Source organism: Capricornis sumatraensis, chromosome 13, assembly GCF_032405125.1.
Source record: "Capricornis sumatraensis isolate serow.1 chromosome 13, serow.2, whole genome shotgun sequence".
Taxonomy (NCBI): Eukaryota; Metazoa; Chordata; class Mammalia; order Artiodactyla; family Bovidae; genus Capricornis; species Capricornis sumatraensis.
In genome coordinates, this window is record NC_091081.1 from 48,146,669 (window position 1) to 48,170,181 (window position 23,513).

A 23,513-nucleotide genomic window follows, 5' to 3' on the forward strand; every position below is an offset into this window, starting at 1 on the left:
CTGGTGTCAGGAGGTGGTGTAGGTGATGCCGCTGTGATGGAGGCCCTGTCAGGATGGGCAACCAGACAGGAAGGCAGCAACAGCCTCACTCAGCTTCTTAGTGAGGCAGTTACATATTTAGAAAGCTATTAAAAACACCATATTAGAACAAAAAGAGCAAATTACAAAGGAATAAATGAGAGGTACTATTTATGTGAAAATTTGCTAAAAGAATGTATGAAAACACAGAAATAATTTATGGTAACTTCAGGTTATGAGCTCCGAGGAAGTAGGAAGAGCAGAGACATCCAGAACCCTGACAATTGCGTCCAGAACTATTTTATTCCTTAAATACAAGTGACAGATGTGATACACTTGTGGCAAGATATTAATATCTCTTAAATCTAGGAGGGAGTATATGGCGCTCATAAATGTGAAATGCCTTTTTCACATTTAAGGTATTTGATAACCTGTGCTTAGAACGTTCTTCGCCCAGTGAATCTCTAGTTCTCCTTTTTAAGCATAGTATAAGCTGTTGCTTCTACGGCACTTTTCATTACCTTATAATACTGGAAGCTTATTTCAACCTTAAATTCAACAGTCAAGCAAGCATAAAATTAAAGTTCACTGAGAATCTAATAAGCTATTTTGCCCTAGAAAAATATCCAGACTCATTTTAAGCTACTAGGTATATAAACTAAGAAGCAATTACTGTGAAAAAGTTATCTTTATACAGTTCTTTCCATTTACAGTTACTGCAAAATACTGGCTATGTTCCCTGTGTTATACAATACATCCTTGAGCCTATCTTACATCACCAGTCTGTACCGAACACCTCCTGTTCCTATGTTACCCCTCCCCTCCACACAGCGATAACCACTAGTTTTTTCTGAAGGAGCAATTATTTTAAAGAATTATTTACTAACAAAGTAGTTGATTTCTGAAATATCCAAATTACAGAAAAGCTGTTTTAAACAAAACTTTTTCAAATAGGGTTGTTCCCATTTGAATATATGTTGTATTTTCTGTGTATGGTAAGGAATGATGTCCATCAGTTATTTGTAATGATAATTGAAAATTAGACTAGCATTTCCTGTCTGTTCTAAAATATCCCTATTGTTGTGGTGGCTTTTTGGATTTTTAATGGATATCCAAACAGTTGTATGCAATATACAAGTATAGTGAAGAGCAGATGTAACTAAATTCTTCTGTGAAGGGTTGGTCAGATAATAAACAGATCAGTCTTTGCCAGTCATAAGCTGCAACAGAGTCGCAAATCCTCAGTTCCGCTCCTGTAGTGTGAAGTCAGCCATAGGTAGTACAAAATGGATGGAGTGTATTGTTCACGTCGGTGAACAATTGGATGCAGTGGCGTTCCAGTATAACTACTTGCAGAAATATGTAGATGGCCAGATTTGGCCCATGGACCATAGTTTGCCAACTTCTGGTTTGAGAATAATAAAAAGATGCTTGTGTGACTATATCTCATCTTAAGAAATCACATTGTTTAGTTTTTAAATTCTGCATTCTTTTTTTTGTTTAATCTGTCCAGAAGAGAATCCTTTGGAAATTAAAGAACAACCAAAGGATACTGAAGAAGCAAGTCATGACGCTGAGGACATAAATGAAGAGACTGAGGCTGATCAGGATGAAGGTCAGGGTCAACCCCAGCCTGAGGGAGGCCACAGTGAAGATGACAAGGGGGAGGAGGGCGAGGAAGAGATGGATACCGGAGCTGACGACGGAGACCAGGATGCTGCCGAGCACCCTGAAGAGGACGCGGAGGAGGCTCCACTGTCGGAGGACAAGGACAAAGACACCAGTGAGGAAAGTGCGGAAAAGGGCACACCTGTTGACCAAGGTCTCCAGCCTCAGGTATCACGGCGGATCTGCCTTGTCCTCTGTTAAAAGTAACAATGATGAGAAAAGAGTACCATCTTCTCGCTAGACTCTGTCTTAGGATACTTTCCCATGAGCAGGTCACAGCGCCAAGCAGTTTTCAGTTTGTGGCTGATCCCCTGCCTGCAGGCTCCTCTCGGTGAGGAGGGGGGCCCCCACTTCATCTTCTCCCCTCAGAGCATTTAATGCTATTTGATTTCCTTGCAGACGCAGGAAAAAGAAGAAGGGGAGAACTCTGACATGGAGGAGCCGGTGCCAGAGTCCACGGAGAGGAAGGAGCACGAATCCTGTGGGCAGACGGGCTTGGAGAGTGTGCAGAGCGAGCGGGCCGTGGAGCTGGCTGGGGCCGCGCCCAAGAAGGAGCAGGGCAGGGAGGTGAGGGCCTTGTCTCCACCAGCCGCCTCTTGGGAGGGCCTCCTCTCCCTGTGTGAAACCGTGTTCTGTTCAGCAGTAGTGATTGCTGTGTAACGTTTTTTTGTTGTTGACATCTAAAACTCCAGCTCCCATTCTTTAAGAAAATGGTCGTACACCTGTATATATATGGAACAAACCCCAGAATATTTTTACACACTATATTTAAGTGATGTGCTTAATGAAAAAAAATTACTACAGTGTAGTTCTCTGTGGGAGAATCAGGTTCAAATTCTGTTTTTGAAGCTCCTAAGCAAAGGGTTGACTTGAGGTTTCATGCAGTGATATGGGTCTAACAGTGCATCCTTTTCCCTTACTGTTCACCAGGCTGCCAAACATTTTAATTTAAAAAGCAAAACACTTCATTCCTTGATGTGGGGTGATGTGTCTTTTGTAGCCACAGTTGGGGCACAGGTAGTCTGGAGGGAGTCCTGGAAGTCGGGGGGCCTGCTGCTCAGTGGTGTCTCTAGACCACTCCCTTGGTCTCTCTGAACCCCCATTTTCTCAGCAGTAATTACAACCGTTTATACCTCTCTTACCCTTCCAACCCATTTACTCAGCACCCGTTCTTGAGCTGCTGAGCATTTCATTACTCTGGTAGATCTTCACGGTGGCCCTATAAAATAAATATTATTGTTCTTTCTATGTTCTCCATTTTGTATCTGAGTTAAATAAGCCCCCATAAAGTTAAATGACAGTCTCAAGGGTACCCAGCTGGTTGATGATGAAGCCTCGTTTCTGATCGAGGTCTGTCCTGTTTTCAGAGTGAGCCATTACCTCCTATAGACAACAAAGTCCCCCAAGAGGGTAACAGACAGGTCTAGGTACTTCTGTTTCTGCCCACAGGTCAGGCGTTAGTGATGGGTGAGCTCCAGAGCAGACAGGCAGGTGTGGTCACAGTCATCCCCTGGGCTCCAAAAGGGATTGATTCCAAGACTCCCATCGATACCCAAATCCACGGGCCGCCCAAGTCCCTTATGTAAACTGGTGTAGGGCAGTGGGCCCTCCGTGTCCGCGGATTCAGAGGGCCAACTGCACGTGACTGAGGGGAATTGTACGCAGCGCAGTCTGTAACCAGGTGCTTATTCCGCTTCCTGCCGCTCACTCTTTGTGCCTTGGATTTCACAGGAACACGGCAGTGGAGCTGCGGACGCAAACCAGGCAGAAGGCCACGAATCAAGCTTCATGGCGCGGATGGCCTCCCAGAAACACACCAGGAAAAACACACAGGTCTCTATCGCTCTTCAGCTAAACTTAGGTGATGGCTGCGTGTAAGATAATGCTCCAGATATACTGGTTAAAAAAAATCCCCAGCCTTTGCTGTCCCACCATGATGGCATCCTTGGTTAGCAGACCAGGACTGCCAGGCTTCTTCGCTTTTTCTTGGTGGGGACAGACAAATGCATATCCTGATCCTGTGATGCTCTTGTTCTGGAGCCTAAGAACCAGGTGGTAGTTGCCAAGCTACTAACCAGTCGTACCCTGTTCACTGTCCATTCTCTTCTGTGTTTGGTTTCTTTAATTCTATTCAATTCTGTTCTATCCTATCCTAATCCTGTTTTATTTAGCTGCACCGCATAGCCTGTGGGATCTTAGTTCCCTGACCAGGAATTAAACCTGGGCCCCAGCAATAAAAGTGCTGAGTTCCAACTGCTGTAATGCTGGCAAATTCCCTATTTTCTGTTTTAAATATAAGATTTTAAAAATGGGGTGCCATTTATGCATGTGACACAAAATCAGCCTATAGAAACCAGTGCGCTAGAAAGCTTCATTTTATCCCTGTGCTCAAGCCACCCAGGGGACTGTCCTCAGAGCATGTTTCTAAGAGATTTACTGCATAGGTAGCATATGAATGGCTGTGTGTGTGTGTGCACCTGTGTGTGAGAGAGTGTCTCTCTGCCTCTGCCTTTATTTCAGATATAAAAGTATTTCATAGAGATTGCTCTGTATGTGTATTTAGAGATCTTCCTATCAACAGCTGCATTGAATTCCACTCCTGTATGGCTGTACCTAATTTATTTAATCAGCCCCCTGAGGATAAACGTTATTTTTATTCTTTTTGTATTACAAAGTTCTGATGAATTTCCTCATATTTCCCACAGAGTTTTAAGAGGAAACCTGGGCAGGCCGACAACGAACGCTCCATGGGTGATCACAATGAGCGTGTGCATAAGAGGCTAAGGACCATGGACACCGAGAGCAATGCCGAGCAGGGCCCGGCCCAGCCCCAGGCCCAGGTGGAAGACGCGGAAGCATTTGAGCACATCAAACAGGGCAGCGAGCCCTACGATGCACAGACCTATGGTACAGAGCTGGGGGGCCCCCTCCCTTGCTCATCAAGCCCTGTGAGCGCTTATGCTGACTGTGTGTCTGCCAGGTGTTGTTACAAAGTCATTTTAAGAGGGAGGGGAAATGACTTTTCAAACGAGTTTCCTTTTAATAAGAACTGTGCAGATATACAATCTGGTTTTGAAATAAAGGTATCTGTAGCCAAGTGCAGGGTTTCAGTGCTCAGGGTTCTGGGTCTAGTGAAGCCTTTTAAATATTATTGGTGACGGTTGGCTATCCAAACCCAGCATTGGTCTCAGAGATCTGAGTAGCAGACATTTCTTCACTCACTCTGCAGTGGTTCAGAGTGTAAGTGACAAAGAAAAAAAGATCTCAGTATTGGAGTCAGTCATCACTCAGTCTCCCCTCGAGCCCTCTGGGTGACTTTTCACTGTTTCGTTCCTAATACGCAAGCTGGTATTGATAATATGACACAGAAAAGACTGCTCTCCTGTGGATTACTCTCCTCTCTTCCTGTCCCCACCTTTAGGAAAAATGAAGCAGAACCGATGACGACTGCCACACATGGGGCTTTTATGTTGTACCTAGCACTGTTCTGAGCTTTGCAGCCTGATTCCTCTAGTAATCTCGGGCTAGGATGCCTCCATTTTATAGATCCTGAGGCCAAAGAGGTTTAAGGACTTGTCCAGGGTCACGGTGCTGGGATACCCACATTGTTTTTCTGTGCCCTGCTCCCGCCCCCTGCTGTTATACTTCATCACTACAGTTTCTCCACCCATGACTTGGCAGTGAGGATAATTCCATTAGCTGCTCTGAGTCATGTGCTCAGCACGTTTATTCTGGTTCAGTCTCTGATCATAGCAATCAAAACCCAGCAGCTAAACATCCTATTCTGTGGTCACATGCATGGTTACACATGGAAATAAGACACTTGTCTGCAGCTCACAAGCCAAGTACTTGCGTCCAATCTCTAGGCCACGTAACTAGTCAGTGGTAGAATCTCTGACCAAAAGCACACCCACTCTCAATGACTGTTCTGCAAAGAGCGAAGCTTTCTATGTGTATGCGCTTTGTTGGCAGATGTGGCCAGCACGGAGCAGCAGCAGTCTGCAAAGGACTCCAGCAAGGCTCACGAGGAGGAGGAAGTAGAGGATACCTCCATGGACCCGGAGGAGCAGGAGGAGCTCAGAGCGGTAGACACAGAGTCACTGAAGCCAGAGGAGGTCAAGTCAGGGAGCATGGCCCAGCCAGGTGAGTGAGTTCTGTGGCGAACACCTGCTTCCCACCTAAGCTCTGCCTGGTCTGTTCTTTTTACGTCCTAACCCATGACTTAGATACTCATTTGCCCATAGTAACTCCCCTGTACATACTTCCTTTGGGAGTAGAAAGGTTGGGGAATGGTGTTACAGGTCACCGACATTCACGGAGAAGCCCAAGTTCCAGACAAAATCCTGGCAGTCTTTTTTAAATATGTAGAAGAAAACAGAACAGTGCACATACTACAATTATAACCAGAAGAGATGTTCTTGATTACTAGAGAAACAATATTTTTTAATTATAAAATACGCAATATTAGCATAAAACGTTTAAAGAAATAGGGGAAATGCATGTGAGAAAGTAACACTAACTTCTTACATTTTATAACTGTTCCATTTCATAACCGAGCCCAAGTGCTATTACAAGGCAGTTCATTTTTTTTTAATGTATTCAACACAAATGGGAAGAGAACATCAGCAATGAAATAAATGCAAATTCAAAATAACCTGCTAAATTCAACAGCTGCTGCTTCTGCTTGCTTCTTCTCAGGGGCGTTAGAATCACAGACTGCCATTATGGGACAGTAAAGACATAGCTCTGTGATTAGATCTTCCTTGATTCAAATCCAGACTTTGTCTCACTTACTTTATAGGTGCAGGCAGGTTATTTATCTTTGCCACAGCTTCCTCATCTATAAGATGGAACTATGATTTTAATGTATTTTTATCAGTGTTCTGCATGCACACAGTTTAATGGATCACACAGTCCTACAAGGCTTGTCAGCGTTGAACAGTTTCCCCTACTTTCCCCTCCCCAGAACACAACAGGGTGGGGAGAGAGGGGAGTTAAGGGAGTGCGAATTGGCAATGACTGTCTCAGAAAGAACACAGGCAGCTGACACGTAATGTGCTGGGGGGTCTGAGCGACTGTGAGGTTGACGTGGGACTGAACGCTCAGTCTTCATTCTGATGTTATGTAAGTAAAACTCGGTCCTTGTGTGAGAACAGGCTCTGAAGAGATGGAGATGGAGACCCAAACTGTTAAAACAGAGGAAGACCAGCACCCCAGGACAGACCCATCACACAAGGAGACAGAGAATGAGAAACCAGAGAGAAGCCGAGATTCCACCATTCACACAGCCCATCAGTTACTTGTGGACACGATTTTCCAGGTCCTAAAACTTTTAACAGATCACCACTTTAATAAGTTGACAATATGGAATTATAAGTTGCTTTTAATTCTTAAAAACTTCATAAGCATCTGGTTGTTTGGGGGCTTTGTATCGTATCAATCTTTCAAGGAGTACTGTGGGTATGACACACTTCTGAGTGTGTCAGGTAACACACTGAGCAGGTATGTGAGCAGCTCTCTGAGCAGGTAACACACTTCTAACAACCAATCCTAGGGTTGCTGTGGGAGGTCTGTGTCCTTACCTGGCCACAGTGGGGGGCCTGGCCTGTGGGCCTCTGGCCCTCTTCTCAACATTCACCAGCCTTGTGTTGGGAGCCTGCAGGTCAGTCAAGTTTATGTTGGTTAAGCAGTAAGCATCTTTGACTTAATGCTTTCATTTAGGAAGAGCCAATTAACTGAGTTTTCCCAAAATGTTTGACCTAATGGTAGTCTAGATTAATCAAAAGAACATTTCTGTTATTGATACCTTCCTGGGTACTTTGGGATTTATTAATGTTCAGAATTTCCTTTATCCATCTTACCCTCAAAAAACCGGGAAGGAGAAGAATAGTTGTCTGGCATCTTTTGTGCCATGAAATTTGCTCAAGTTTTGCATCTCAGTGGGAGTTCACACTGCAGGGAAGAAGGCAACCAAGGATAATGAATTAGTGATTCCAACCTGGGTCTCCTCTATCTGTGACTTTTCCTTCTTAGCCCTTCTTAAAAGATGTCAATGAGCTAAGACAGGAGCTGGAGAGACAGCTGGAAACATGGCAGCCACATGAATCTGGAAACCCAGAAGAAGTAAGTCACTGGTCTTTTTACTAAATCTCTTGACTTTCTAAGATACAGCAAACTAAATAGGTTCTTAACTCCAGTTACCTTGGCAAAAGCAACTGAGTATGTGAAGAATATAATTTTAAAGCCTGCTTTGCCACTAGATGTGCAGCTTAATTAAAACAAAAACTGATGTTTCATTTTTTAACTTCCATTGCTAACTCTGTAATGGAAATAATAGAGGTGATAGTGGTTGAGATATGGGACGAAACTCTAGATACTATGTCACTCTCTGAATAGACCACCAGGAACACTGCCAGCTGATGTAAAGTGGAAGTGTAGATTAACCAAAAGTTTCCTTTTTAGTGAACTTGCTTCCTAAATTTATTGTATATATGTATCAGTTCAGTTCAGTCACTCAGTCGTGTCCGACTCTTTGCAACCCCATGAACTGCAGCACGCCAGGCCTCCCTGTCCATCACCAACTCCCTAAGTTCACTCAAACTCACGTCCATCAAGTCGGTGATGCCATTCAGCCATCTCATCCTCAGTCGTCCCCTTCTCCCCCTGCCCCCAATCCCTCCAAGCATTAGAGTCTTCTCCAATGAGTCAACTCTTCACATGAGGTGGCCACAGTACTGGAGTTTCAGCTTTAGCAACATTCCTTCCAAAGAACACCCAGGGTTGATCTCCTTTAGAATGGACTGGCTGGATCTCCTTGCAGTCCAAGGGACTCTCAAGAGTCTTCAACACCACAGTTCAAAAGCATTAATTCTTCGGCGCTCAGCTTTCTTCACAGTCCAACTCTCATATCCATACATGACCACTGGAAAAACCATAGCCTTAACTAGACGGACTTTTGTTGGCAAAGTAATGTCTCTGCTTTTGAATATGCTATCTAGGTTGGTCATAACTTTTCTTCCAAGGAGTAAGCGTCTTTTAATTTCATGGCTGCAGTCACCTTCTGCCGTGATTTTTGAGCCCCCCAAAATAAAGTCTGACACTGTTTCCACTGTTTCCCCATCTATTTCCCATGAAGTGATGGGACCAGATGCCATGATCTTCGTTTTCTGAACGTTGAGCTTTAAGCCAACTTTTTCACTCTCCTCTTTCACTTTCATCTATATATGTATACACAAATATATGTTATCATCATTCTCATCACATGTATGTAATGATTGCTGTGCCATAATTGGCCTAAAAAAAAAAAATGGAGCTTACTTACCCAGGAAGTAAGCACACTGTTAAGTGTGTTACTTGAGAGATTTGCCCTTATCACTTTGCTTTTGAAACAAGACCCCGAGAGCCCATGGTTTAAGTGGCTGGATCTCCTGACACCAAAGTGAACCATCACAGCTCCCTCTCCATGTGAAGGGTACACATTACGTACCCCTCATAGGAGGTGTGAATAAGGCACTGATCTGGTCATGAATTCCAGTCTTTTACTGCCTCATTGAAATTTCATTCTTTCTCATTGGAACTGTGATTAGTGGCTTTGGTGGAAGAGGAGACATTTTAAACCAAGTGAATCAGCTTGCCGAGAGAAACAAGTTGTTTTCTTCTGCTTTGCCTCAAGCCCTCATCTTGCTGTAATGACCTTGCCTGGCTCTGACATTCTAAAGGCACCTTGCATACTGTTGTCACAGGAGAAGGCCGCAGCGGAGATGTGGCAGAGTTACCTGGTCTTAACTGCGCCTCTTTCACAACAGCTGTGTGAACAGCTTCGTCTCATACTGGAGCCAACCCAGGCTGCCAAGCTGAAGTAAGTCTTCTGCACTGGAGGCGCTCGTGGCACCCTGAGGAGACGCCAGCATCGCCTCTCCTGCTGAGCTGAGCACCAACCAGCTGTGGTGCCAGCATCTAGGTGGCCATTCCTGCTGCACAGGCACCAGTCTGGCGTCCTTACCTTGTTGCCGTGTTGTTGTCTCTGCAGAGAAGCTTCTGTGACTAGTTAATACCGGATGAGGAGACTGGTTGAACCTTGGGGGTGTGTGCTGCTCACCCTCTACATGCTGGGTCACTCACTTGCTGCACGCATCACTCACCTAGATCTTTCCAAAGTGAAAGTGAAGTCACTCAGTCATGTCCGACTCTTTGCAACCCCACAGACTGTAGCCTACCAGCCTCCTCTGTCCATGGGATTTCCCAGGCAATAGTACTGGAGTGGATTGCCATTTCCTTCTCCAGGGGATCTTCCCAACCCGGGGCTCGAACCCAGGTCTCCCGCATTGTAGACAGACGCTTTACCATCTGAGCCACCAGGGAAGTCCAAAGGGGTATCCAAAATCAGAGTTTTAGAACAGAAAAGAGAATCCAACACTTAACAGTCAATGCAAACATTTTTTTTTCCTTTTTAAAAAGTGTTTTACATTTTCTAAAAGGACCTAATCATTATTGCTACATACATATCTGTTTGCTGCTGATCAAGAAGATCCCGGCAGTCTCAATCGACAGTAATACGGTTATTTGGTGTAATTGGCTGTCAGGTCCTGTTTCTATGCTTTTAGCTCTAATCTTTGTTCTGTTTGGTTAAATTTAATAGAGGGGACTATCGAACTGGGAAGCGACTGAACATGCGGAAGGTCATTCCATACATTGCCAGCCAGTTTCGGAAAGACAAGATTTGGCTTCGAAGAACCAAGCCTAGTAAACGGCAGTATCAGATCTGTCTGGCTATTGATGACTCTTCCAGCATGGTGGACAACCACACCAAACAGGTAAGGAGCAGCAGTGCAATGATGGTTTGATGGGCCACCTGAATGTATTTGTATTGATTGTGGTCTGGACAGAAAGCACTTTGGAATACCAGTTAGTTCTGAGAATGTGATACGATATTTGAGAAGACCTAAATGTTAAAGAGTTCGAAAGCAATTTCAGGATGTCCCAAGGATTGTGGTCTCTTAGATTGTAGATCTTTTAGATTGCTGTATTTCTTAGCCTTGCTGTGCAGCTGTCTAGCTGCAGGGTAAGTCAGTCTGACAATGTTTCTTTTCCACAAAACATGATGCACTGTACTCTTTTAGACCATGCACAATTTAGTATCTGAATATTTCTGATTTTTTGAAGAAAAAGTCTTCAGTATACATTTCTTTAAGTCTGTGTAGAGTTAGTGTTCTGTCAGTATTAACAGGGCTTAGGAGCCTGGGTAGAGGTCTTTACAACCCCACCCACCGTCATGGACATGGAGAGTGGTGGGGGTTCTGCAGTGATGGCCAGCACAAGCCAGTGAGTAACCTGAAGTCTATGCATACACTTTGCTGGGGGGAAAAAAGCATACCATCTAAACCTGGGTTCAAGTCTCAACACCCCACTTAGTACATGACTTTGGGCAGGTAATTTTACTTCTTAAAAATGGATTATAACAATACTTAACTCAAACTCATAGTCATTATGAAGACTGAATGAAATAACATAGATAGGGCATTTGGTTCAGTGCCAGGTATTTGATACATGTTCAGTAGGTGTTAATTACTATAAATATCATCTTCTTTTCAGTTGAATTTAAATTCTAAAACTATACCGTCATTTATGCATAGATTAGAATAAATAGGCTAATAAAATCTTTTATCCATGAGGGATTATGTAGTCAAAAAAGCAGGGGGAAACCATAATTTATGGACCAAGTTTCTGGAGATCACTTTTATCAGGTAATGCTAAAGCAGACCTTTCCTACTACTATAATGGATACTGGTTTTTGGTGCCTGTGGCATTACCCAGGGCCTAAGACTACCAAGGCCCCTGAGTTGGTGAACAGCCATATTGATGGTGTTCCCCTGTGTGCCATACCAAAAAAATAGCGTTTCCTGTGGGACTTGTGGTATAAAGAGTTGAAAGGCATTGGTGTCAAGAATACCCTGATTCCTTCAACCCTCCGTTTTCTGTTTCACAGCTTGCCTTTGAGTCTTTGGCCGTGATTGGAAATGCTCTAACCCTTCTAGAAGTCGGTCAGATTGCAGTATGCAGGTAAAGGTGCCTTTTAATCCCTTTGGGAAACCCAACCTTTTTTGGCGTGACAAAAAGTAACTCCCAGTGTTTGGTTTTCCTCCTCCAAGTTTTGGAGAGTCTGTAAAGCTATTACATCCATTCCACGAACAGTTCAGTGACTACTCAGGGTCCCAGATTCTGCGGCTCTGCAAATTCCAGCAAAAGAAAACGAAGATTGCTCAGGTAAGTTCATGACATCACATGTCTTCTGAAGTTATTTTCTGGTATGAAAGTGGAAGTCGCTTAGCCGTGTCCAACTCTTTGCAACCCCATGGGCTATACAGTCCATGGAATTCTCTAGGCCAGAATACTGGAGTGGGTAGCCTTTCTCCAGGGGATCTTCCCAACCCAGGGCTCAAACCTAGGTCTCCCGCATTGCCAGCAGTTTCTTTACCAGCTGAGCCACAAGGGAAGCCCCTTTTTTTCTGGTATAGGAAAGACATAATTTTTAGGACTCCCTCCTCCCAAATATGGTAAAATTTACAAGAGAATAGTCCTAAACCTCAAGATTGTGTACCACTGGAACAGAATCTCCTTTGGCATCCATTATTAAATACAATGTGACCTCTTTTTCTGTTACTCAAACATCATTTCACTTTGCATCATTGATTTTTGGCTCCCTACTTTTTTTGAGCAGTTTGGAGCATTTTAGGAAAATGAACCACCTCCCAGTACACTTATCAAGTGGGTCAAGGCCAATTTCTCTCCACCATTTAGCCTAGAGAAGTGATGTGAAATAAAGCTAGTGACTTGCTCAGGGTGACATGAGTTTAGAACAGTATGGGATAGTAATTCTCTCCTGATTCCTATCTTCATTTAACTTCTTTCCTTATGGACATGTTGTGAGGGGGTTTTTTTGCCCTTTGTTGCTCAGTTATTTTCCTTTCATGAAAGACAGCTCTTCAGTTCATTTGGGGAGTTACTGACTTCCTGTCCCCCAGAGTTAAGTGTTTTTTTTCCCCCCACTTTGGGGTTTCTCATAGAACACTAGTGGGGTATATGCCAGGGGTACAGGTCTAGGCTTGAAATGCCAGCACCCAAGGTAAATGCCAAGTGCAAGCGTTGTCAGTCCTTTGCAGGTGACTGGAAGGGACAGTTTGGTTCCTATAGATTTGAGATGATCACTTAAGTGCCAGATGTAATTTCAGTCTCTGTGACAATGGAAAGAGTTAAATAGTTTTCTAAGTGTCTATTTCTGGTTTTGGTTTAGTTTCTAGAGTCTGTAGCCAACATGTTTGCAGCCGCTCAGAAACTCTCACAAAACGTCAGTCCAGGTAAGCTGTGTTCTTAGGTCTTTGTTAACAAAACACTTTTCTGCCCCTGTATTATTTGCAAATTGCTATTCTCACTTCAGTGTACCCATCACTGTGTTTTCAAGTGGATGCTGTATAGGAAAAGACATGAACAGGGGATGATGGAGGTATTAAACATTCATGGAATTTTTTATTTGGTAGATTTGAGTTCACTTGGGAAAGGAAGGAGCAGGGTGTGTGGAATTAAATGTAAAGAGTATTCTGTAATATTTTAGTAACAAAGGAAAGCAGAGGACGATGTAATTTAGAAACCAGGTAATCCACCGTGATCGATTGGGGTTTTTACAGCACACCAGTTCTAACTCCTTCCTAAATCCTCCATTCTGATTGTACCTGTCAAAGCAGGTCATGCACGCCTCTCAATACTTGTAATTTTCACTGAAAATATAATGTGCTAAAATTTTTTAAACATTTTTATTCACTTCATTTTAGTGGTCTAGTCTATTTAAGTTTTGTTTAAATGAGTCAATTTCAAGGAAAAAGAAAAAAACATAGAATTTAGGTACAAGCAATTGACAGAAATCTGAAAGATACAGTTCCATGTTTCTGATTTGGGTACTTTCTTCTAACGGTCTGCTCAGGACTGCTCTCTCTATACTTTATATCCATAAACATGTGTTTTCATTCTCACATGTTGTTCTACAACAAAGTTGATCTAACTGTGACATACCCGCAAAGCACTGTTGGGAAACTGCTTTATTGACAGAAGTGTCTGCACAGCTTTGTCTCTGCCTCACACATTCAAATAATAGATCTAACTGGAGACCCTCTTTGTGCCAGAATTCATCAGCTTCAGAACTGTTTGGTTTTACTAGTTCAGAGAAAGCCTGCCTAATTTGTCTTACCGTGGTAGTTCTCGAGTTGTTTGAGTTTTCCCTTCCCGCCATGTGTTCCTCTCCAGAAATCGCCCAGCTCCTCCTGGTGGTCTCTGATGGACGCGGCCTTTTTCTCGAAGGCAAAGACAGAGTCCTAGCAGCAGTTCAGGCCGCTCGGAACGCTAACATCTTTGTTATTTTTGTTGTGTTGGACAATCCCAGTTCGCGGGTGAGTGACTACTAACAGCCACTTCTGGAGATAAAGTGAGAATTCCCTCCAAGCTATCCTATCTGAAAAATGGCCTGCATCTCACCATCATACCGAGAACTCCTCTAACACTTGTGGCATCCTGAATGCACTGTTTGAGGCATCTTATAGTTCTCATATAATTGCACAATGACTCGGTGATGTAGGCGTGGTTATTCCCACTCTACAGCAAAGGACAAACGCGGAGAGGTTGTAGATAACGACCCGGAAGCCATACATACTAGAGACCATCCTCTGAACCACTCACTGTGATGACTGGTACTCTGGTGGGTCGTCTCCCTCTGCACAGCGTCACCACAGGCATTGCAGCCTTTGTGACGGGCCTTGTCCACTGGAAACATAGCCAGCCCTTCCTAGGTACTGTATCTCAGCAGTGCCCTCCTCAGAGGAGCAAGCATCTGTGGCTACATGACAGGTATCCACAGGCAGTTCTGTTCCAGGGGAAGTCCCATCTCTCCAGGTCACATTAAGGCCTAAATAGCAAGTTGAAGACTTAACGTGAATTGTTCCAAGAATAGAATAGGAAACACCATCATAGCGCAATCAGGTTTGCTCATCTACCCCTTTCCCTCTCTTTCGGTGTCCATTCTCCTGGGAGGGATACTCAGAGATCTGCCTCTTCCTTAATAAGAGCTACTTTTATATGCAGGAACCTATTGTCTGCAAAAGAGATCATAAAAGAGCTAGCTGATTTAATTTTTCTCTTCAAAATGTCTTCTGTTGCCAGGATTCTATCTTGGACATTAAGGTACCGATATTTAAAGGGCCTGGAGAAATGCCTGAAATCCGATCATACATGGAAGAGTTCCCATTCCCGTTTTACATAATTCTCCGCGACGTGAATGCACTTCCCGAGACGCTCAGCGATGCTCTCAGGCAGTGGTTTGAGCTGGTGACGGCCTCTGACCACCCATAGAGCAGGAGGAACACAGTCCCAAGTGAGACTTTTAACTGCTCTCAGAGTGTCACCCTGCTTGCCAGGAGCTCCCTTCTGGACAACTGTTTCTGAACTTCTAGCTTGAAAATAGTATTTTATCTTAGACCTGATTTATAAACATTCACCCAATAGCTACAAAAAATTATCGCAACGTAAGTTTCGATTTCAAGGCCTAAAGAAAACTCTTGCTCCCTGCTGTGCCTGGGCTCCGGTTCTTATAACAGACCTGGGGCAGTGAAGGAACAGCAGCAGGAGTCTCATTCCTGGGGCAGCCCTGGCCCAAGAGGAGGCTGCACCCCACCCTTGGGCCCCGCTGCCTGCTTCCCCTCCCAGGGACCCTTGAGGAGATGCTGCCGGGAACATGGGACTGTGCCAGAGCTCTGGACAAAGGACTAAACAAAAGGAGTATCCCTTTTGACGCTGCCCTATGGCTTAGCCTCGCTAAGTCCGCAGTGTGTACCCAAAAGCCGTCAAATGGCTAAGACAGCTCCAGTTTATTTTTAGAGAGTCAGTGTATTTTCTTACCATGCTGGTTGTGAAAGGAACTACCTTCTCTCCAAGGGGAGGAACCTCATGCTGTGTGTGTTCTCATAAAGCACCCAGACATTATGGGAGCCCAGATCCTCAGAGAATGACCCTTGGGTCATGTATGAAGGAAGGGGCTTCTCCCTGTGCTCCTTCACCTTTGCTGCTTCGGGAGACTATGCAATGATGGAAAGGTGATTTTCCCTTTGTTTATTCCATTCTCTCAGTGCCACAGTTCCTGTTGTTGTAGTAATTTATTTCTTTAGTTCATTTTTTCTTAACAGTTAAGAGGAAGAATCATTCCTCACACTGCTTTCAAGCTGAACTGAGCCAGGCTCATCCTGGAAAAGAAGTGCTGTGTCAGAAGAACTGAGCAGCCAAACCTCTTTTCCCAGTCAGAAATCCACCAGCGGTTTTTCAGCAGTTTTTATTTACTTGGCCAAAAAGCAGTGCTTGAATACTTGAAACTGTGCTATGTTCTCTTTAAGTTCTGCCTGTCCAAATGTCCTTTTGTAGACAACATGCCAGGGTGTAATCGTCCATCTCCAAGTGTGTTACACTGGGAAGTGTGCCACCCTTCTGAGGTGGTCTTCAAAGACACAGATTGCTTGTTGTTGTTTAACCAAGTGTCCTAAAGCATGTACCTGAGGTTATATCATTTTTTTATTCTAAAAAGCTATGCAGCTTGTATTCTGAAAAGTATTAAAAAGTATATACCACGGTTGTCACTTATGACCATTCTTAATGGAATATGACAAGAGTGTAAAAGGTGTGCGAGGGGTCTTGACTGCTGAATCAGGCAGCTGTCACTAGTTTATGCTGTGTATCATGACCCTGCAACTTCAGTGGCTTACCTCAGACAGCCCCAGGGTCTGTTTCTTGTGTTCCTGTCTGTGGTGGGTGAGCCTCCGCATGCTGGCCTCAGGGCAGAAGAAGGGCAGGCTGGTGGACGCACACAATGGCTTGTAAAGGTACTACTCCAAGATGAGTTCTGAGTGGAAGAGATGTATCACTAGCCAAAAGCCTCTGTGGGGCAGGAGGTTTAATCTTCCTGCAGGGAGGTAAGAACCAACATTATGACTGTGACGCAGTCCATCGTATCTCCCTTTAATTGATAGGACCAGCTAAGTTGGAGCATCCTAGTTGGTATACCAACATGAGTAATTCCCTTGGCCCTAGGATAGCTAACAAGGTGGCACAGAAGAATTTGAGTAAGCAGGTTCCTGAGGAGTGCCACTTTCAGTTTGTGCTGTGATGGGAAAAAGGAAGCACAGGAGCAGACACAGGAACTGAGGGGGTTGACTGGGAAGTGTGACGTGCCTGAGTCACTGAGAAGCAGCTACTGTGGATGCCTGCTCACTCACTCTCTCACGTGGAACTCAGCCTTTCCATCTGCCTCACTCCCATCTCCATCCAAACCCCAGTCTTGTCAGGTCTCACTTCTAGACATTTATCTTATTCTGCCCCTTCCCTTTTGCTTCACTCCATCATACAGCATCCTTGGAGATCTTTCTGAATTCCTGTGAAGAAGGTACTATTTGTTGTTTCTTGGCCTAACTCCCTTGTCTTCTCTCCCAGCATCCCCACCACACTATTTGATCTGCTCACAGCAAACCACAGGAGCCCTAGAATCTGCCAGTGTTCCGTGTGTTCTTTGTCTAGAATTCTCTTACCCACTTTGCCTTTCTGATGAACACTTAGCTCAGATAAGCCCTGGAAGAAGAACGTGCTCCCATGGTAGGAGTCTTAACAGCATCTATACTACCTTAGACTTATGTCTTCCTACCCTAAGAGTGATTCTGAGAACAGAAGGCATATGACTCAGGACAGCATTACCAGTGTCTGACATAAGGGGATGTTTCTGGATGAAAAGAAGAAATAGTAATAAAAATGTCTGTTCTCACGTTACTTTATAGATTAACATTCTAAGATGATTTAAAGGAAAATGACAAAACATTTGTAAAGGTCATAGACAAATAGATACTTACAAGATACTATAAGACAGTATTACTGCTTAATGAAAACACAACAAAAACCTGGATGAAATAGCTGTAAGGGTTATTCAGACCCTAAAAGAATTTACCAAGACCATCACAAAGCCCAGGAAGATGAATGAATGGTTAATACATGGTGCTGAAACTATAGTTTACAACTGGAAAAGAACTTATATCCCCAATATGCTATAAAACAAAATTCTAGGTGGAATAAATATTTTAAACATGAATAATGAAAATTTTTTTAATTTTAATTAAAGGGAGAAGATGAAAAGAATCAAAATAATAGAAAATACGGTGTATAGAGACTTAAAAAAAAGGATAAAAAATTTTTTAAATATGGCAAACTGCATATAAAATTAGAATAAAAGTCTGGGTCATCATAAAGGGACCAAAGTCATAACAATCCACAAAATAAGTGTAACTGAAAGTGACAAGGGATATTTCACTAATAGTTAAAAGGGAAAAAAGTGAATTGCTAATTAGACAAGTTTTCAGGCATGCAGGAGACTCAGGTTTGATCCCTGGTCAAGATCCCCTGGAGCAAATGGCAACCCACCCCAGTATTCTTGCTGGGGAAATGACATCGATGGAGGAGCCTGGTGGCCTACAGCCCATGGAATTGAAAAAGGGTGGGTTATGGCATCAACATCATTCACACAATGCCTGGTAATAGCCACTAGGGTGCTTACACGTGCTAGGTTCTGTTCTCAGCGCACTACATACAATACTACAGTAACAACTCTGGCAGATGCTATCATTTCACTTTAGAAGTGAGTAAACAGGTGGGTACACACACACACACTGAAGTACACAACTAGGTTAGGATTCCAAGCAAGCAAATCAAGTGGAGATGCTCAGGGAACGATCCGGTAACTACTGAACATTTAAGGCCGTATTTTAATTCGGAAGTAGGAAGGATTCACTAACCTCTTACAGTTAATACACGCCAAGAGCCTACAGAGTGTACTGAGGGGAGAATAAAAACAAGTATAGGGAAATAAGGACTTCCCTGGTGGCTCAGACGGTAAAGCGTCTGCCTACAGTGCAGGAGACCTGGGTTCGATCCCTGGGTCAGGAAGATCCTGTGGAGAAGGAAATGGCAACCCATTCCAGTACTCTTGCCTGGAAAATCCCATGGGTGGAGGAGCGTAGTAGGCTACAGTCCATGGGGTCGCAAAGAGTCGGACATGACTGAGCGACTTCATAGGGAAATAAAAGCTTAAGGTGTAGGGGATATTCGTTTCTTCATTTGAACATAGTGATACAAAGTTCTCAAAACTGCAATGGGACAGCCACCTAAAACCTTGTAACGATCATGAAGACTACAGCGCCAGGAAAAAGAGGACAAAAATGAGCAGAGCACAACACAAACTTCGAGAAATTAACATTTACAATTTTAGTAATTTTAGCTATATACACTAAATCTCAAAAGGAATACAGTTTTCTCCCTTCACCATCAAAACCCTTAACTTCCATTTAATAGAACAAACACGTGTTGAGAACTGTGCTAAAGGCCTCACCACTATTTCATTCTCACAACAATCTAGTACGCAGGAACTCACCCCATTTCTCTGATAAGGAAACAGACTAAGACAAAGCGAAACTGCCTCGGGCTTTAGTTCCGACCAATAGACTACCAGGTTCTACAGGGGGCGCACACGCTGCAGGCCGTCTCCCAGGAAACCGAGTTCGCCCCGCCCCATCACCCCCCCCACTTCCGCTCCTGCGCGCCGGGGCTTTAGCCGACCGCGCTGTCAGGACGACATGGCCACTTCCCGCTTGCCCCCAGCGACACTAACGCTCAAGCAGGTACCAGCTGTTCTCGCGGGCCTCTTAGGGCAGCTTTTCTGGGTCTGAGCTCCATTCTCTACCGCTTCCTCCACCCATCCTATAGAGCGGGACTGAGGGACGACTGGGGAGGAAGCCCCTATGCGCGCCGCACTCTGATTGGCTCAGGCTGGGGGGCGGGGCTTCCCGCCTTGGAGGAAGGAAGGCGCTGCGGGGCGGGGCTGCTCTTCGGTCGCGGAGGCGAGAGGCTGGCTGAAGTCTGGATTTCTAGCCCGGGTACTTCATTGCCTGGTGACACACTATGAAGACTCCTCTGTGGCTTGTACTCTTTAAGGGTTCCTGTATTTGACAAATGAGTAAACAATCCAAGTAAATTTCTTGCCGTTTTCTTAGGGAAAAAAGTGGTTTTCTTTCCTCTTTTCAAAATTGAGGACCAAAAAGAAAAGAACCCACTGAACTGACGATTGTGCAGCTGTAATTGCTATTTTTCCTCTCCTATACAGTTCATGAGAAGGCAACAAGTTCTCCTCCTCTACAGAAGGATTCTGAAGGCAATTCGGCAAGTTCCAAATGATTCTGATCGCAAATACCTGAAGGACTGGGCAAGAGAAGAATTCAAAAGAAACAAAAGTGCCACGGAAGAGGTGAGACCAAGATCACTAGTGAGGGAAGACCCTGGCCCTTTTGTACTGATTAGTGAGGTGTTTTTTTTTAAAGTTTATACAATGTCTTGGAATATCTACTGAAATACCGCCAGGCTCCTATGTCCACGGGATTCTGCAGGCAAGAAAACGAGTAGGTTGCCATGCTCTCCCTCCTCCAAGGGAATCTTCCCAACCCAGGGGTCAAACCGGCATCTCTTAGGTCTCCTGCATTGGCAGGTGGGTTCTTTACCACTAGTGCCACCTGGGATGCTTGATTAGTGAGCTTTTTAAAAAATTCAGTAGCTATCTTGGAATATAGCTTGAAATGATATATCTTGATCATTGCTCTCAGTGTCACTGATTTTTCACTTAACTGGTATTTTAAATTTTACAGTGTTCTATCTACACTCTACAGTGGCATCACCCAACTTTTCTGTTAAACCAAATATCTGCATGCACACACAAAAAGATGATAAATATTACAGCATGGTGGTTTGAGAAGTATGTTTGGGATATATGAAAGCATGTCAGACAGCTGTACACCCCTGATTGTTACTCTGGGCTTTCCTAAAGTACAGCAGTTCCAGTTCTCAGTGTTAATTCTTAATTTTAACAGATGAACTGGTAGAGCTGTACCTTGTTCTACCAATTAAAACTGACCAGATTTCACTTTCTTCTACAGGATACAATCCGGATGATGATTACTCAAGGCAATATGCAGCTCAAAGAGTTAGAAAAAACACTTATTTTAGCCAGATCTTAACTACAGCATTGTTCTGAAAGGTTTTCAAAGTCTCCATGTGTTTAGTTAAGCTTAGGCTCAATCATGGGCAGCCCAAAGCCAAGTGAAACTGTTTATATGTAGAACCCTTGAGCAAAATATCAGAACATGGAGCATAGCATATCAGAGAGAGAGCCAAGAAAAGTGCATCAGAGCAGTTGTCTTAGCACGGAAAAACACCTGGTATTTTGGAAATGTTTTTAGATGTGTCAGCAGTATTTTGTAAGAAGCAAAAATCAGTACAACAGATAACACATAAAAAGATGTTCAACACCATTATCAATCATCAGGGAAATGCAAATCAAAACCACCAAGAGATGCTATTCACATCTACTAGGATGGCTGTAATTAAAAAGGGAGGTAACTGCAAATGTTTGTGAGGACGGAGAAATTGGAACCCTTATACATGGCTGGTGGGACTATAAAATTGTGCAGCCACTTTGGAAACAGACTGTCCAGTTGCCCAAAGGGTAAAACAGCATTATTCATAAGAGCCACAAAGTGGACAATCCAAATGCCTATCAATTGATAAGGACTAAGTCAAATGTGGTATACCCATACAATAAAACATTATTTAGCAAATGAAAAGGAATGAAGTACTGATACATGCTGCACCTGAATGAATCTTGAAAACATTATTAAGAGGCCGGTCACAAAAGATTACATATTGTCTGATTCCATTTACATGAATGCACAACTCAATAGACTAAAATCTATTGAACTGTACATTTTACATGTATGCAAATTATCTCTCAATAAAGCCATTCCCCACCCCACCCCCCGATTTTTTGTGTGTAAGTCAGTAAAGCTGTTTTTAAAAACTGAGTTGTAGGGCTGGAGGTGTACTGACCTCAGAGACAGTCTGGAGCTTCCTTGGAAAGTCTATCTGTGTTATCCCTCAGGGTTTGTTGAGCCATGTCGTTCAGATGTATCATATCTGATACTCAGAGGACTCTCTGAAGAGATCCCCACAGGGAATCTAGAGCTTTGTTGGAAAGAGGAGAAAGAGAAACAATGAACCTTCCAAAAAGAAGAGGCAGTTTCTGGATGAAACGAATACAGTTACCTTAACAACCATGTGGAAAGTAAATCATTAAGGAAGCTCCTCAGTGCATTAGATTCTGCCCCGGTAACAGGAAAAAACAGTCTGAAGAATACACTGGATATAAAGTTGACTTCAGGACCCTTGAAAGAAACCAAATGTTTAACAATTAATTCAGTGAAAGTGAAAGCTCACTGAAGAGGCTGGGATTGGCAGTTCATCTACAGAACAAATCTAAAAAGTTAATCCAAGGATCTGAGCACCACCTGAAAGAAGAACTTTTGAAGGATGATAAAGCTGTGTAAACCTGTGGTGGTGTATCAGTAACCTGCATCCCAAGGCCCACCTTTGCCTCCCACAGCTTCAGAGGCCACAAGACAAAATAATTCTGAATACTCTTCCACAGGGGAATGTGGACATTTTAAATGCTTGCATGAGCCAGTTTTTATCTAGATGTACTTTAGGCTAGCCATCTGATGAACAAAAGGAAAAGCAGCTGTGAACAGTTCCTGAACAAAGAACAGACTTAGAAATATTTACCCTTTTCTCTGTGTGGCATGATTGACATACATATGAAAATACAGGTGGTCTCTAGTTAATCTAAAATCTTGAAGCTAAAAACCATCCTTTATGACATGTGGCAGTCAGTGACTTTGATGTTCATCCTAGCAGTGGTGGATGTGGAAGATGTTAGAGCATTTGTGGTTTGTATTTGCAAGAACCAAAATACCACAGACTCCCCAAGAAAACCTAACTTGGTTTTAATTGGATAAAACACACGAAAAGTTGAATTTGCATCTTTCCAAAACTAAAATCATTCTCAGGGATAAGCCTTTCCCTTCATCTCTAATGAACAGTTTGATTTTATGTGTTCACTTACAGCTTTATCTCCCCTGAATTATAAGTCAAGTCTGTTGTTTAGCCTAAAGGAAGATTTATTTAGCAATTTCTTCTCACACATTGAACCTTGGTCATGAACTAAGAAACTGGCCAAAAGAGAACCACTGGTGAAACATTTAATTCATCATCTTGATCACTATTTTGGATTAGCCAAATGAACTTTCTGGGTGTTCCCTGTAAACTAGTTGTTGTTCAGTCACTAAGTCATGTCTGACTCTTTCAGCTCCATGGACTGCATCACATCAGGCTCCTCTGTCCATTGTTTCCTGGAGTTTGCTCAAGTAACTGCCCATTGAGTCAGCAATACTATACTATTGTTTGAATGTTTTGTTCCCAAAGTTTAAGGTCTGAACGTTCCCTCATAGCTCAGTCGGTAAAGAATCTGCCTACAATGCAGGAGACCTGGGTTCGTGTCCTGGGTTGGAAAGATCCCGTGGAGAAAGAAATGGCAATCCACTCCAGTATTCTTGCCTGGAAAATCCCATGAACAGAGGAGCCTGGTGTGCTACAGTCCATGGGTTTGCGAGAGTCGGACACGACTTAGTGACTAAACCACCACCACCACTACAATAAATCAGTCTTTTTATATTAGAAGTTCTTTAAATACAAAAGCTTTCTAGCACATGAAAAGAGGCTACGGCTATTATTTATATTTCTGACTGCTGCTGCTGCTAAGTCACTTCAGTCGTGTCCGACTCTGTGCGACCCCACAGACTGCAGCCCACCAGGCTCCCCCG

General features: G+C 43.5%; 2 protein-coding genes across 2 annotated transcripts in view; both read left to right on the plus strand.

Moving 5' to 3' along the window:
- The window catches only part of MDN1 (midasin AAA ATPase 1), a 145,385-nt gene extending 129,176 nt beyond the window's left edge, over window positions 1–16,209 (plus strand). Inside the window, exons 89-102 of the mRNA XM_068984913.1 lie at window positions 1,532–1,854; window positions 2,092–2,253; window positions 3,418–3,519; window positions 4,392–4,593; window positions 5,659–5,829; window positions 6,843–7,006; window positions 7,720–7,809; window positions 9,429–9,544; window positions 10,325–10,499; window positions 11,672–11,745; window positions 11,835–11,949; window positions 12,977–13,040; window positions 13,981–14,123; window positions 14,890–16,209. Coding sequence (XP_068841014.1) covers window positions 1,532–1,854; window positions 2,092–2,253; window positions 3,418–3,519; window positions 4,392–4,593; window positions 5,659–5,829; window positions 6,843–7,006; window positions 7,720–7,809; window positions 9,429–9,544; window positions 10,325–10,499; window positions 11,672–11,745; window positions 11,835–11,949; window positions 12,977–13,040; window positions 13,981–14,123; window positions 14,890–15,078 — 2,090 coding nt within the window. The 3' untranslated portion in view covers window positions 15,079–16,209. The remainder of the gene's footprint in view (window positions 1–1,531; window positions 1,855–2,091; window positions 2,254–3,417; window positions 3,520–4,391; window positions 4,594–5,658; window positions 5,830–6,842; window positions 7,007–7,719; window positions 7,810–9,428; window positions 9,545–10,324; window positions 10,500–11,671; window positions 11,746–11,834; window positions 11,950–12,976; window positions 13,041–13,980; window positions 14,124–14,889) is intronic.
- Window positions 16,210–19,348: 3,139 nt separating this feature from the next.
- LYRM2 (LYR motif containing 2) lies at window positions 19,349–21,736 on the plus strand. Its single transcript, XM_068985328.1, has 3 exons — window positions 19,349–19,430; window positions 19,913–20,053; window positions 20,736–21,736. Exons 1-3 carry the CDS (start codon window positions 19,386–19,388, stop codon window positions 20,814–20,816), a joined length of 267 nt encoding a protein of 88 aa, XP_068841429.1. The 5' UTR covers window positions 19,349–19,385; the 3' UTR covers window positions 20,817–21,736.
- Window positions 21,737–23,513: the final 1,777 nt, after the last annotated feature.

Coding starts and splice junctions, on each gene's coding strand:
- LYRM2 (XM_068985328.1), top strand. CDS start 19,386: ATGGCCACTTCCCGCTTGCCCCCAGCGACACTAACGCTCAAGCAG. Junction 19,431..19,912: donor CGACACTAACGCTCAAGCAG/GTACCAGCTGTT, acceptor TCTCCTATACAG/TTCATGAGAAGGCAACAAGT. Junction 20,054..20,735: donor ACAAAAGTGCCACGGAAGAG/GTGAGACCAAGA, acceptor TTTCTTCTACAG/GATACAATCCGGATGATGAT.